Source organism: Lissotriton helveticus, chromosome 3_1 (assembly GCF_964261635.1).
Source record: "Lissotriton helveticus chromosome 3_1, aLisHel1.1, whole genome shotgun sequence".
Classification (NCBI taxonomy): domain Eukaryota; kingdom Metazoa; phylum Chordata; class Amphibia; order Caudata; family Salamandridae; genus Lissotriton; species Lissotriton helveticus.
Genome location: NC_136061.1, coordinates 1088520418 through 1088532878, shown reverse-complemented (window position 1 = coordinate 1088532878; position 12461 = coordinate 1088520418). Strand labels below are relative to the sequence as shown.

The window sequence follows — 12461 nt, the reverse complement described above, 5'->3', positions numbered from 1 at the left end:
CGTGATCTGATAGTAGGCTAGGCTTGACCACTATCTTCTCAATATCTACGGTGGAATGTCTATCTACGAATACGTAGTCAATCCTAGAGGCATGTTTGGATTTCTTGCTGTAAAATGTATACCCCTGGTGCATTCCCTGCTTGGGTCTCCACACATCCTTCAGGTCTAGATCGTGTATCATATTTAGCAGTGCCCGCCGTATCTTCGGTGCCCCTATAAAGTTACTCACATTGAACCTGTCTTTTATGGGATCCAATAATACATTAAAATCCCCTCCCAAAATGTAGGGTGGTGACTCCAGCATCAGTATGGATTGTAATTTCAGGAGGTAAGAAGGATCATCCACGTTGGGGCCATAAAAGGAGACACATACTATATACTATATATATTGTTCAAAGCTATCTTCACTACTATCCATCTCCCAGAGGTATCTGTTTGGACCCCTCTAATCATACAGGTTGTGCCGTGTTTCACTAGTATGGCCACTCCTCTATTGTGTGCTGTCTGCTGAGATATCTCAAAATATTTTAGCCATTTTGTCCTTGAAAATACTGAGCGACTTTCTATTAAGCTCAGGTGCATCTCCTGTAGTAGGCAGATCTGAGCACTCGACAATTCCAAATGTTTAAGAATAAGTCTCTGCCTACGGGGGCACCGCATTCCGTTAACATTCCAAGTAGTGAAGGTGGTCTGTTTATTCCCCAAACTTTGTTCTCCCATCGTTTATTGTATTTCCTTGCAGGCTAATATTCTTGAATCTAGTGAGATGAGTATTTTTTTTTCCCTATGCTCCCCCCCAAGTGCTCCCCCTGTAACCCCTCCCCTTGCCATCTCCCCCTGTGCCCTACCCCCCCTTGAGAAACCCTCCCTTCTAATAGGCTAAGCCTATTTGACCCTGCTCCCTCACCCGGATGCAATATTTATTTTCATTTTTTCCTTTTAAAGTGTACGAGAACCTGAAAGTTATCACTCTATCCTGGTGTTTATGCATCTAATCGGCCCACCTGAGTGGGATACAAAGAAACAAAAAAGAAAGAAGAACAGAAGAGAAAGAAGAATTCGGTAGAAAGAGAGAAAAAGAAGAGAGAAGAGAGAAAGAAGAAGAGCAAGAGAGACAGAACAGAGACTCTACTTGCTGCCCTTCGACCCCTGTTTCTTCCTGATCTTCAAAATTAGAGTATCTGCCTCTTCCGCTGATTTTATCAAATGCATGTGGTTATTCCACATCGCCCTGAGATGTGCAGGAAACTTTAACTGTGCCCTTGCCCCCAATCGATTTAACTCCTCCAACCTTTTCCCAAGCTCCCACTGTCTAGTAGCTGTCGTGTGGGAAATATCAGACCTTATTTGGAAATTGAAGGGGTTGGAACTGTTAAAATCGATTATTTTTTCTTTCAGAGCCAACGAGAGAATCTGCTCTTTCACTCTATAGGTCAAAAAGTTGACTAAAATCTTCTGTGGTTTCTGCCTCGCCGGGTTCCTTTGGAAGGGGTCTCGATGCACCCTCTGGATTTCCTGAGCTAGGTCCACTGTGTTGTCCCCCTTCAGAACAGTTCCCTTTATCAACATTATCACAAACCCCTTCAGGTGTGCCCCTTCCAAACCTTCAGGCACATTGAGTAATTTTAAGTTATTCCGTCTAGAATGATTCTCTAGCCTCTCGATGTCTTCTTTTAGTTCTCGGTTTTGCGCACTCAACTTCGCCACCACTTCATCTGTGGCTTGCACAGACTCCCTTATCAATGGCATTTCCTTTTCCAGTGCCTCTGTTCTTAAGGAGACCTCGTCCAGTCACCTTGCTAAGACTTCACACGAGGCCTGAATAGCTGCCTGATTTGACTCAGATGTTAAAAAGCGGCTTGCCAACTCCACTTGGTTATTTTCCGAGACAGTGAACCTGTTCGTTATCTCCTCTTTCATCGTGAAGAGAATATCTGCCAAGGTTGAACATGTGACATCCGGGTTGAGTTTGCTGATATGTACTGCGTTTCTCCGCGTCTCGGGCTGTCCGAGAGAGGGATGACATACTTGAAGGGTATCACCATCCTCAGGGTTGTTGTCTACCAATGCAGAGTATTTATTTGATAGACTGACATCCGGGTGCACACTCAGTACAACATCATCTTCTTCAACATCATTTTCCACCCTGACCGCCGTGCCTGCCCTGCCAGCCGCCTTTCCAGCATCTTCGTTAGGGGAATTCTTCGCAGGTGCGTTCACAGATTTTCTCTTGATTCCAAGGCCCCCCTCCGGTCGGGAGAGTTTCTTTTGGCCCACTGTTTCCTGCTTACTGCTGTTCTTTGGGTAACAGGAGGCGGGGGGTGAGGGCGTCGGTGATTTTAAGGGCTTTGAGGACTTAGATGATGTCTGGGAGGTACTAGAGGCCATAACTTTATAGTATGTTTTCAGTGAGGGAGTGACCTTCGTGTATAGTGGGACGCTCTTCTTAGCTTTTGCCTTTCTTCCCCAATCTACTCCTTCTTTTCTTTCGAGCATCCAGACCCTCTTGGCTACCCTGGTGATCAACAACTCATCAGTATTAGTCCTGGGGGATTTTAACTTTTGGCCCAACGACTCTGCCGAGAGCTCCCAATCCAAGGAGTTCACTAACCTTATGATCAGCCTAAACTTTTCATCACTTGTTCATAGCTCCACTCACTCACATGGCCACATGTTAGACCAAATCTGGACATTAAATATCCCGTCCACATCTCCTATAATAGCCCCTTGTTCCTGGTCAGATCACTCCATCATCACCTTTTCTCTTGCTTTAGCCCCTATGGCCAAACCTCAGCTCCCCAAGAACACCTGGGTTAGGAAATGGGGCAAAACCGACATGCCTTCTTTCTGCTCGACTTTGGCCAAAACCAGCCCAGACCTCTCTGACCTTGCAGACACTTCCCAGTTGGCCGCTATCAACAACTGGCTGACTTTGGCAGCTGACGAATTTGCCCCCCTAAGGCGGCTCACAGTCAAGCGAGTCCATGCAGCCAATCGCTGGTTCACTTCAGATCTAAAAGATAAGAAATTAGCGGCACGGAGGGCCGAGCGAGCCTGGAGAAGAACTTATAGCCCTGAGCAAAAGACAGTCTATCTGTCCGTTTTACAAGCCTACAAAAAGGGCATCCTCGAGGCCAAAACTGAGTTTTATACGAACAGGATAATGGCAGCAGAGTCTCAGTCGAAGGAAATCTTCTCTACTGTCCACGAACTGGCATCATCCAGCAGAACTACGGCCACCACTACCCCTTCCCAGTCCCTCTGTAACTCACTCAACGAGTTTTTTATTGACAAAGTTGCCAAAATCAAACTCAACATTCCCCTGCCCTTCCCCACATTTGTCAATTCCTCCCTCCCCACAGCTTCTAAACTGACCACCTTCCCGTTGCTAACCAATGACACACTTCCCCCGCTGCTCCGTCGGGTTAAATCCGGTTCCCCCCTGGATTTCGCCCCAGCTTATGTCCTTAGGGAAATCTACTTAGCCTGCCCCACCCCGCCCCTGACCCTTCTCAATGACTCGATGATACATGGCACTGTCCCCAGCTCACATAAATCAGCGGTCGTCGTCCCAATTATAAAAAAACCTGACGTCGACTCATCTTCCCCTTCCAACTACCGCCCCATTTCCCTCTTGCCCTACCTAGCAAAAGTCCTCGAGACTCACGTCACGACTACCTTGAGCACTCATGTAGAGGCAAATCATTGCCTCTCTCCCCGTCAAGCAGGCTTTCGACCCCTGCACTCTAAGGAGAAGGTGGTGATTTCGGTAATGGACAAGTTGCGTGAAGGTATTGACATCAACCTCCCGCAAGCCCTGATACTCCTGGATTTGTCTGCCGCTTTTGACACGGTGGACCACCCCATTCTTCTCAACCGTGTCAGGGCGGCGGGCATAGAGGGCTTGGCCTTCTCATGGCTTGAGTCCTTCCTAGCCGGGAGAGCTCAAGCGGTCCATTTGGCTGGCTTCACCGCGGCCTCCCGCAAGGTAGAGTGCGGGGTCCCTCAAGGCTCATCACTTTCCCCCCTTTTGTTTAATTTATATATTTACCCCCTCATCTTTATGTTACAGCAGCTGGAGGTCACGGTGTTTAATTACGCCGATGACCTCCAGCTAATCTTTAACCTTTACCATGCACCCTCATCCGCCCAGAATGTTCAGACAGTCATGACGTTCATTCAGGATTGGATGAACTGCAACCACCTTAAACTCAACCCGGACAAGACCGAGTTGGTCCTGACCGGAGGTGGTTGCAGTCCGTGGTCCCCGTCTTTCTGGCCCCCGTCACTAGGTGTCCCTCCACTTCCCGTACCTAAAGTCAAAACCCTTGGGATTCTCTTAAATTCTCAACTTTCGGTGCACTCACAGATTGGTTCCGTGGTCTCCTCTTGTTTTTTTTCCCTTAGAATTATTAGGAAAGTTTCTCGGTTTTTTTCATCCTCTGCTTTAAAAATTATCATGTTAGCCATGGTACTATGCCGCATCGATTATGGTAACATAATCTACAATGGGGCCCCTGCCTATGCGATCCAGCGCCTGCAGCTGGTACAGAACGAGGCTGCCCGCCTGATTCACGGCCTACCTAAATACCATCGGGCCAGCCCACTGCTCAAAGCATTACACTGGCTGCCGGTAAGAGAGCGCGCCCTTTTCAAACTTGGCAGCCTCACTTTCCAGGCTAGGTCAGGTACTGTCCCTGAATTCATATGCTCCGCTGTCATGCCCTACCTTCTAGGCAGAGAGCTTCGCTCCTCTCATATGGCCCTCTTAGCTACTCCTCGTTTTAAAAAACAGAGGGCGGGTGGAGCGAAGTTCGCTGTCCTCGCCCCAGTGTTCTGGAACTCTCGTCCCTCTCGCCCTCCGCACATCGCCTTCCTACCTTCAGTTCCGGAAGGATCTCAAAACCCTTCTTTTTGCGCAAGCTTACCCCGCTTAAACCTCTCCCTTCTGCTGCCACCCGCTGCCTTACACATAGCGCCATGAAACCGCTGGGTAAAAGTGCGCTGTACAAATGTTTTTAAATTCAAATTAAATTCAAATTATCGCTATATCCTTTTTTGTTATTGAGCCTAACCCGGACTCCTCCAGATCCTCGCCTGGACTGCAGACTTTCCACCTGCCTCGCTTGCTACTCGGTCTCACAGTAGAGATAGGAGGTGATACTCGTGTGGGGTACCCCGAGCTTTATTGTAGGGAGTCCTGTGTCAGTCTAGCCCTAAGAGCATACCTGTTCACCTTTGTTCCTTGCGTCTGGGTCAGGGTCTGTGCTGTATCCTCGAGTTTAACTGGGTTTGCTTGGACGGTCACACCCCATGCCTCCGTCCCCCCAGGGATACCTGTATCAACATCCATCCATCTGCCTAAGCGTCCTTTCCTGCCGTGTGGCAGCGATAGTAATGCCTTCTTTGGATGGTATGCTTAATTCGCTCAAATCACTCACTCCGTTTTGGCCAATCCCCCCCAAAAGATGCTTTATAACACACCTCCTTTGAAACCCCTCCACGGAGGCCACTCTGGGCCTCTCCCCCACCAAAGACGGCAGTCTCAATGAGGTGAACACAACACAGATACTCGCACCTGCAGCACTGCAAACACCGGGCTGGCTGCTGCTCTCACCGTCCCCTCCGCCTCCCCCGCTGTACAGGCCTCCGTCTCCCAGCCTTGGCGCTCCACGCATGTAGAGAGCCGAGACGCGTCTCCTCCATGCAAGGGCTGCCTCCGCCCACCGCGCACACCAGGCGTTCTCGCTGAGTCCACAGAGGCTGAAGCCGATAACAGAAGTGGAGTGCTGAGCTATGCCGCCACTGCCGAAAACACCTTCACCTTCACTGCGTCGCCCCATGCAGCCATTTCATCTAGCGGCACATTCCACCGCTCAGTAAGTGAAAACCGACCGCTAATCAGCCAGAATCTCCGTTCTCATCGCAGCATCCGGGGGAGCCGAGCCGCGGCCGCTTAGCTGACGGCCGCCATGTTCCTCAATTTCTGCTGCTTGAGTATTATTGACCCTTGGCCAAGATACAACGTATTGTTGGTACGCAGAATGTACAATGCATTGTTCTTACTCCCTAGTGCACTATGAGTTCATTTTAAGTTGAAAATTGATGAAAAGCCAATAAACAACTTCAAAAAAGCATTATGATTCACTATCAATGATGTCATTGTCAATAAAGCTATTCAATATAATATGGGAATGAGGCTTTCTTCTATATCGAACATGCTAAAAGTGCAGTCTTAGAACCAACCAACAGAACGTCCCTGATCAGCGCTTTCGTCTGAAACAAAAGCTCCAACTCAAGGAGTGTTTGAAATATTAGAAATCCTCTCTGTGTTCATGAATTCAAACACCGGAGAGAAGTAGGACAACATTAAGAAACCTTTGATGGGGACTCTTGGGGGGACTGCTGCCCTCCTTACTGCAGCAAAAACCCTCAATAGTACATTGGTAGTTCACCTGCACTTTCTGTGGAACCACGAGATGCAATATCCCAATTTTCTAAGAGCAGCCCAAAGACTCCACATACACCCCCTCCAGTCGCTATGCTTGTTTTTGCACTCCAACCCCTGGGAGCTTGGCCTTCACCAGGGCTGTTATAAAAGCTTCGCAAGCTGAGTGCTATGTGTGCCCAGTTCCAGCTGCACTCCCCTACTAGTGGACCAAAGATATTTCCCACTTTCTCTGGCCCCGTTGGGTCGATTCAGATGGTTGAGGGGGCCTTTCACTCCTTGTGGTCCTCTCTACCCACCGGGAGGAATCCCTTTAGACCTCATGACCGCTACATTTTTACATCCTTATGAAAGCATCTTTTCTTTGCCCTCCCTCCTCAGGACCTGTCCTCTGTCAAGCACCTGGTGTAGGCTGTGGCTTCCAGTGGCATCCTACAGTCCTCAAGGCAGAATAAATACCATAGCTGAAATCTTCGGTTCCCATAGACTCTGTGAAACCCATATGATAGCAGTTATCACAGACCCTCTAATGATGTTTACTCCGCTGCAGGTCCAGTCCTCATAGGTTCTGAGGGAATCTATCGCTTTTAGGGTCTGCCGACAGGCCTATCCCTCTTCTGTTCTTCAGGAGGTATAAGGGGGTTAGCTACACAATTCTAGAGAGCTGAATCCAAAGGGTTCCCTCCAAGTTAAGTTCAGGGTACTCCTGTACCCCAGACAGCGGTGTGGTCTTCTTCAGGTTCCTTGAAAAATTCAACTTCTCTCTCCTAGCTCTCCTATGTACAGAGTGGGTGTGCACTGTTTCAGAAGATAGACACCTCTGTCCAATCCCAAGGTGACACATCATCACTCCACCACTGTCCCAGCACTCCAGCAGAGCATTTTGGGACATTCCAAGAAGGTGACTTGAAGTGGTCTGTGAAAAGACCTTCTATGAGAGCCCAAGACTCACCCTTAATTGCTGAAGCTGCCTGCTCTAGTTCCTCCAAAACATGGCAAGTAATCCAATGATGAGCTAGGTCACTGAAATATGACATATTCTCAACTGGCAGAAGGAGTGCACATATCACAAAAGTGACATTAGATTTGCACTGGGGTCCTTTTTTACCCTAGGACTAATCTCTAGACCTAAGTAGGGTGAAATTGTTCTTGGCACAGTTTTACTAATAATTAATATTTTAGTAAATCACACACTATTTTTTTCAGTTAAGCACTACAGACCTACACTATGAATGCCCACTAAAATTTTAAGTTCTACACTAGGTCAGCACGAAACCTTCAAGGGTCCCTTTGGTGCCAGGATATATATATATGTACATACCAGACTTAGCTGGATGGTAGTCCAACAGCCTCAGCCTTTACAAGCGTGCACATGTGTTCATGTGCATCCAACCAAAAGCCTCTTAACCCATTTGTGCAGCAGCAGACCTTATTTTAAAAGGCAGAAATTGGCGGCTAACACTCTTTGACCATTATCACCGAGTTTAGAGTTAGTGAGTCGCAGTTAGTGAGAGTCACTCACAGTGAAAGACGAAAACCAGGTGGTCTAAAAGTAAAAAGTCCAGGGCTTTAGCTCCGATGGGATTCGTTTTCCTATACATAATAAATACATAAGCACGGATAAATAATTATATATCTATATGTCATTATTTACATGCCTGCTGGATTGAAATAAAAGAAGAAATGTCTATTTTAACTGTCTTTAATGTGCCTTTAATAAAACTGTTTACGCAGAAACAATTGTTTTATACAGCTTTCTTTAGGTTTGGCATAATGATGCTAGAACCTGTCTCACTGAACTGAAAATAAGTTGCTTCCCTGATTTGAAATATACTGATTTGATCAGTGGAGTTATGTATCTTCTTCTACAGTTTAAATCTTACCTGGCCAAGCAACTGCAGTCAGCACAATTCTGGGAGCTAAACTTGAATATTGTAGCAGCCATTATACACCAATGAAATGAATTTGTGTCCACAGAAAGTCTAAAACTATTCTGAAATAGCTGGTATCCAGGCATATAAACGAGTGCCAATGATTTCCATTCTTACCAAGTGACATGCACTCCGAACTGTGCCTACAGTTAGTTGTCTTTAGGCTCCTTACCACAATCAACAACATTGTACATCTAAATTCTCCTCCCTTTTGCCATCAAAAGTGTTCCAAACCCCATTGGTGAACTTTTTTCTTTCCACAAAAAATCTTTTTGAAATCATGAGATGAGCAGAAGAAAATGAAGTAAAGATGAATCTAGCATTTTTTTGCAGAAATCTCTGGAAAAAATAATTGTATAATCTTACAACGGTACTGAACGTTTGGCCTTCAAATTTGAGCCTAAACACACATCTATGAAAATCTTCCGCATATTCAAATAACTTTGGCTATCTTTGCTCTTTTGCAGTGGACTTTTTCCTAGATACAGCACTATAAAATGTTCTAAATACACAAAATATGTTATGTTATGTTCATTTCATTCCTTAAGCGCACGGTTACCCAAGGGTGTCCTGGTGCTGGCTACTGTCCTTCGAATAGCAGATGTGTATTGGTCTATGTGGCAAACAGCCAGGTTTTCTACCACCACAGCTAGCTTTTTTAGCTAGAGGTGTAATCACCCCTTTGGCTCCGGAGGAGTGAAGGGCTCTTCTGGGGATGTACCATTGGAAACGCCGTTTCAGGTAGTCTGGACCTATTCCGTGTAGGGCCTTGACAACTGTACACGGGGATTTGAATTGCACCCGTTGTTTCACTGGGAGCCAATGTAGCCTTTTTATTTCTTTTGTGATAGAAACAAACTTTGGTGTCCCAGTCAGCATTCTGGCTGCTGCATTTTCCACCAGTTGAAGCTTGTTTAGGTGTTTCCTTTGGATATTAAGGTAAAGGCTATTACAATAGTCCACGTGCAACAGGATTAGATATGTTATTATTATCCTTTGACGGTCAGCTGGTAAGAAAGATTACATTTTTCTTATCATTCTGAGGAGATGGAAACTGGCAGAGGTTACAGTGTTTACCTGGTCCCCAAAGGTAAGTTTATTGTCTACTATGACACCCAGATGTTTTGCTTTCCTGGTTGGCTCAGGGGGAGTCCCTAGTTCTTCCGGCCACCAATCTGGCATCCAAAAGTTGGCATTGTTGCCAAAAATGAGGACCTCTGTTTTATTGGAGTATAACTTCAAACAGTTGGTCGTCATCCATGATCTGACCACTTTCATGCAGTCGTCAAACCTTTTCCCTTTCTCTACCTCCTGTCCGGGGTGTAGTGACACCACTATTTGTGTGTCATCAGCGTATGATGTCAGCTGAAATCCAATACATTCATAAATGTTAAATGAATGAACAAAATCAAACATAAAGATTTGATTAACTGGATATTGTTATCTAAGGGTCAGGTGTGCATAATTAAATGTCAGATGTGTTATGTTTGTCCACAGGAATAATGAAGGACTTTGTTTGTTGGGTTGACTTGTATAAATTTAAAAATTAATTCATTTATTTAATCTAACTTGAATGTGTCTTTATAGTCAGGTGTATATATATCATGTACATGACCCTTAGACCAACAACAACACTTATCACTTTCTTGTTCCTCTGCTCTACTGCTTACTGCTCAATATGTATGCTGTTTTCATATCATATTCTTATTTTCTTACTGTCTTTTGTATGTGGATAGGTGTTTCCTAACTTTGTGGCTTTCAGTCTTGTCTGCATGACCATGGGTTTAATCAAAGAGACATTAGGACAACACGTTTTGGATTTATCCATTGGTTATTTGGGGGTACAAATTAGGTAAAATTAAGTAATTCATTTTAGGGACCATCTGTAATATTTAAGCTAGCTCTTTATAGGTTCACAATGACAATGTAGAGGAGGTCATGAAGAGAGTGAGGAAGTGATGATCCGCATGACAGACACCATGTCATAATTTTTCCCTTTGGGGAAGTATAGCTTTCGGGCACTTATGGCATTCTGTTGCATGGAAAAAAGCTATACGAATCCAGATTTCCATTTTGTACCCTGAAAATATCCCTTATTCATGACGAAACAATCACATTTTTAATGGCCTTATTGACCACAACAAGATCAAGTATATTTAATCTTGTTACTATTAAGTTTCAATATCCCTCTAAATGAAAAAAGCACTTTAAATATCTCAGAGCAAGTTGTGTACAGATATATTGTCTTTCCGTTGTCTTTTTACTAGGCCCATGAGTACTCAAAATTGAAATGAATAGAGAAGCACTTATTACTTTGACTTCAAGGGATAAAGATCATCCTCAGTGCAATCTTTGGTATTCACAGGAAGTTGAGTCTACATGGGGAGTTTAAATGTCTTGTCACGTTTAGCTGTTGGCAGGCCATCCACCAATCGTTGGACTGGTGGAGGCCCTGCATCATTTCAGTTTTTGCACGAAAGTGGATCCAGAATCAAGGGCAGAAGTCCATTAAGTGAAAAACAAACATAGGGTCTGACTAAGAGATTGGTGGACGGGTCACTCCATCAGATACATGGCGGATATACATCCACCTTATTCCAAGTGAATTATATCCTATGGCACTTGAAATAAGGCATACAGGCTATACCTCATGTTGCTGATGGAGTAACCCGTCTTCCAAATGCTAAATCAGGCCCATTGAGTGTAGATAAGCCATTGCATAGCAGCATACCAGAGGTGTCAGCATTTTGTTTCGAAGACAGGCCGTGAATGTTTTCTCCCAGCAGTGGTGATCTTTTTAGAAAACTTCTCCTGTCTGTGACCAGCATAGTGACAAATAAAAAATGGAAAAACAGTGGGCATGATCTAAATAGTGATGGCCTAATCATGTAATATATGCTCTTATTTGCCCTGCAGAAAGCCGCAGCACATCAGGACCTGCTCTTCCCTGTTGCAATTTCGCAGGGGATTGAAGACGTGGCTCTTCGATTAATAATTAACTACTCCTCTTATGAGCCTCCTGGGAAAGAATTAGGTGAATTATCTAGCGCCGAGACGCCTATGGGTATTCGTCGCGCTTAACAAATGGCAAAATAAATAAATAAAGGACCTCGTTGAGACAGAGACAATGTTTGTTCTGCCATTGAGAAAATTGCACTCTTTCACGTAAAATTAAACAGAGCATGCAAGGGGTGGGTGAATGAGATATTTTCGAATGTGTGCTAAATGTCCCTTTAATGCTTACCCCTAACTGAACCCCAGTTGTTTAATGCATTTGTCTTGTTTTCTAATATGTGATGATATTTTAACAAAAAATTGCATATCATATATAGAATTATGAAAAATTCACTCACCTTTGGGTATGGAATTGTTATTGTCCTTGGATACTGGTCGTCTCCATAAAAAGAATATTCAATAACTGGTATCCCAGTATCATTAAACTCCACATATGCTACAAATCTTCCATTTGGAGACCACCACAGAGCAAACTTTGTGCCAAGCATTTCCTCTGTAAGAAGAGAAGAATGTTCTCATTCATATTAGGTCAGTAAAATTATCTTTTAATTTCTGCATGATAGCACAACATTCTCTGACTCACTCCAAACTGGGGGGTATCCTGTAATCTTCTTAGGTATTACAAGTGAGCGATCAATGGCACTATTGGTCGCAAAGATTAATTGATCATGGTCCTAAAGGATATGTTGACAGCTAGTCAGGTTTTACATGCATTTTAAATGAAAGGTATATATGGGGTCTGACATCATTTGTGTGGAAGCATTGCAAATATTGAAATGTCTTGGGATAAAATAAACTGTGATGTCATATACTGCGTCAACTTTCTAAAAGGTAAACCAGTTCTAATTGTGAGGTACAATAAAAACAATGGACACAATTAGCAAACTGCATTTTGCAGCACATAAAATCGAACTAAGGTAGTACTAATCATACTACATGTACTACAAAATGCAATTGACAAACATATGTCTAGAGACTACTCCTAAGTTTTCTGCAACTGTAGGTATACGAAGCAGACATAAATGTGGGTAGAACTAGGGGAAGTGGTGGGAAAATGGTGAATACGT

At 44.5% G+C, this 12461-nt stretch overlaps 1 protein-coding gene across 1 annotated transcript in view; it reads right to left on the bottom strand.

Moving 5' to 3' along the window:
- Nucleotides 1-12461, bottom strand: part of FAP (fibroblast activation protein alpha) — a 662945-nt gene that overhangs the window by 493222 nt on the left and 157262 nt on the right. Inside the window, exon 9 of the mRNA XM_078681652.1 lies at nt 11733-11887. Coding sequence (XP_078537778.1) covers nt 11733-11887 — 155 coding nt within the window. The remainder of the gene's footprint in view (nt 1-11732; nt 11888-12461) is intronic.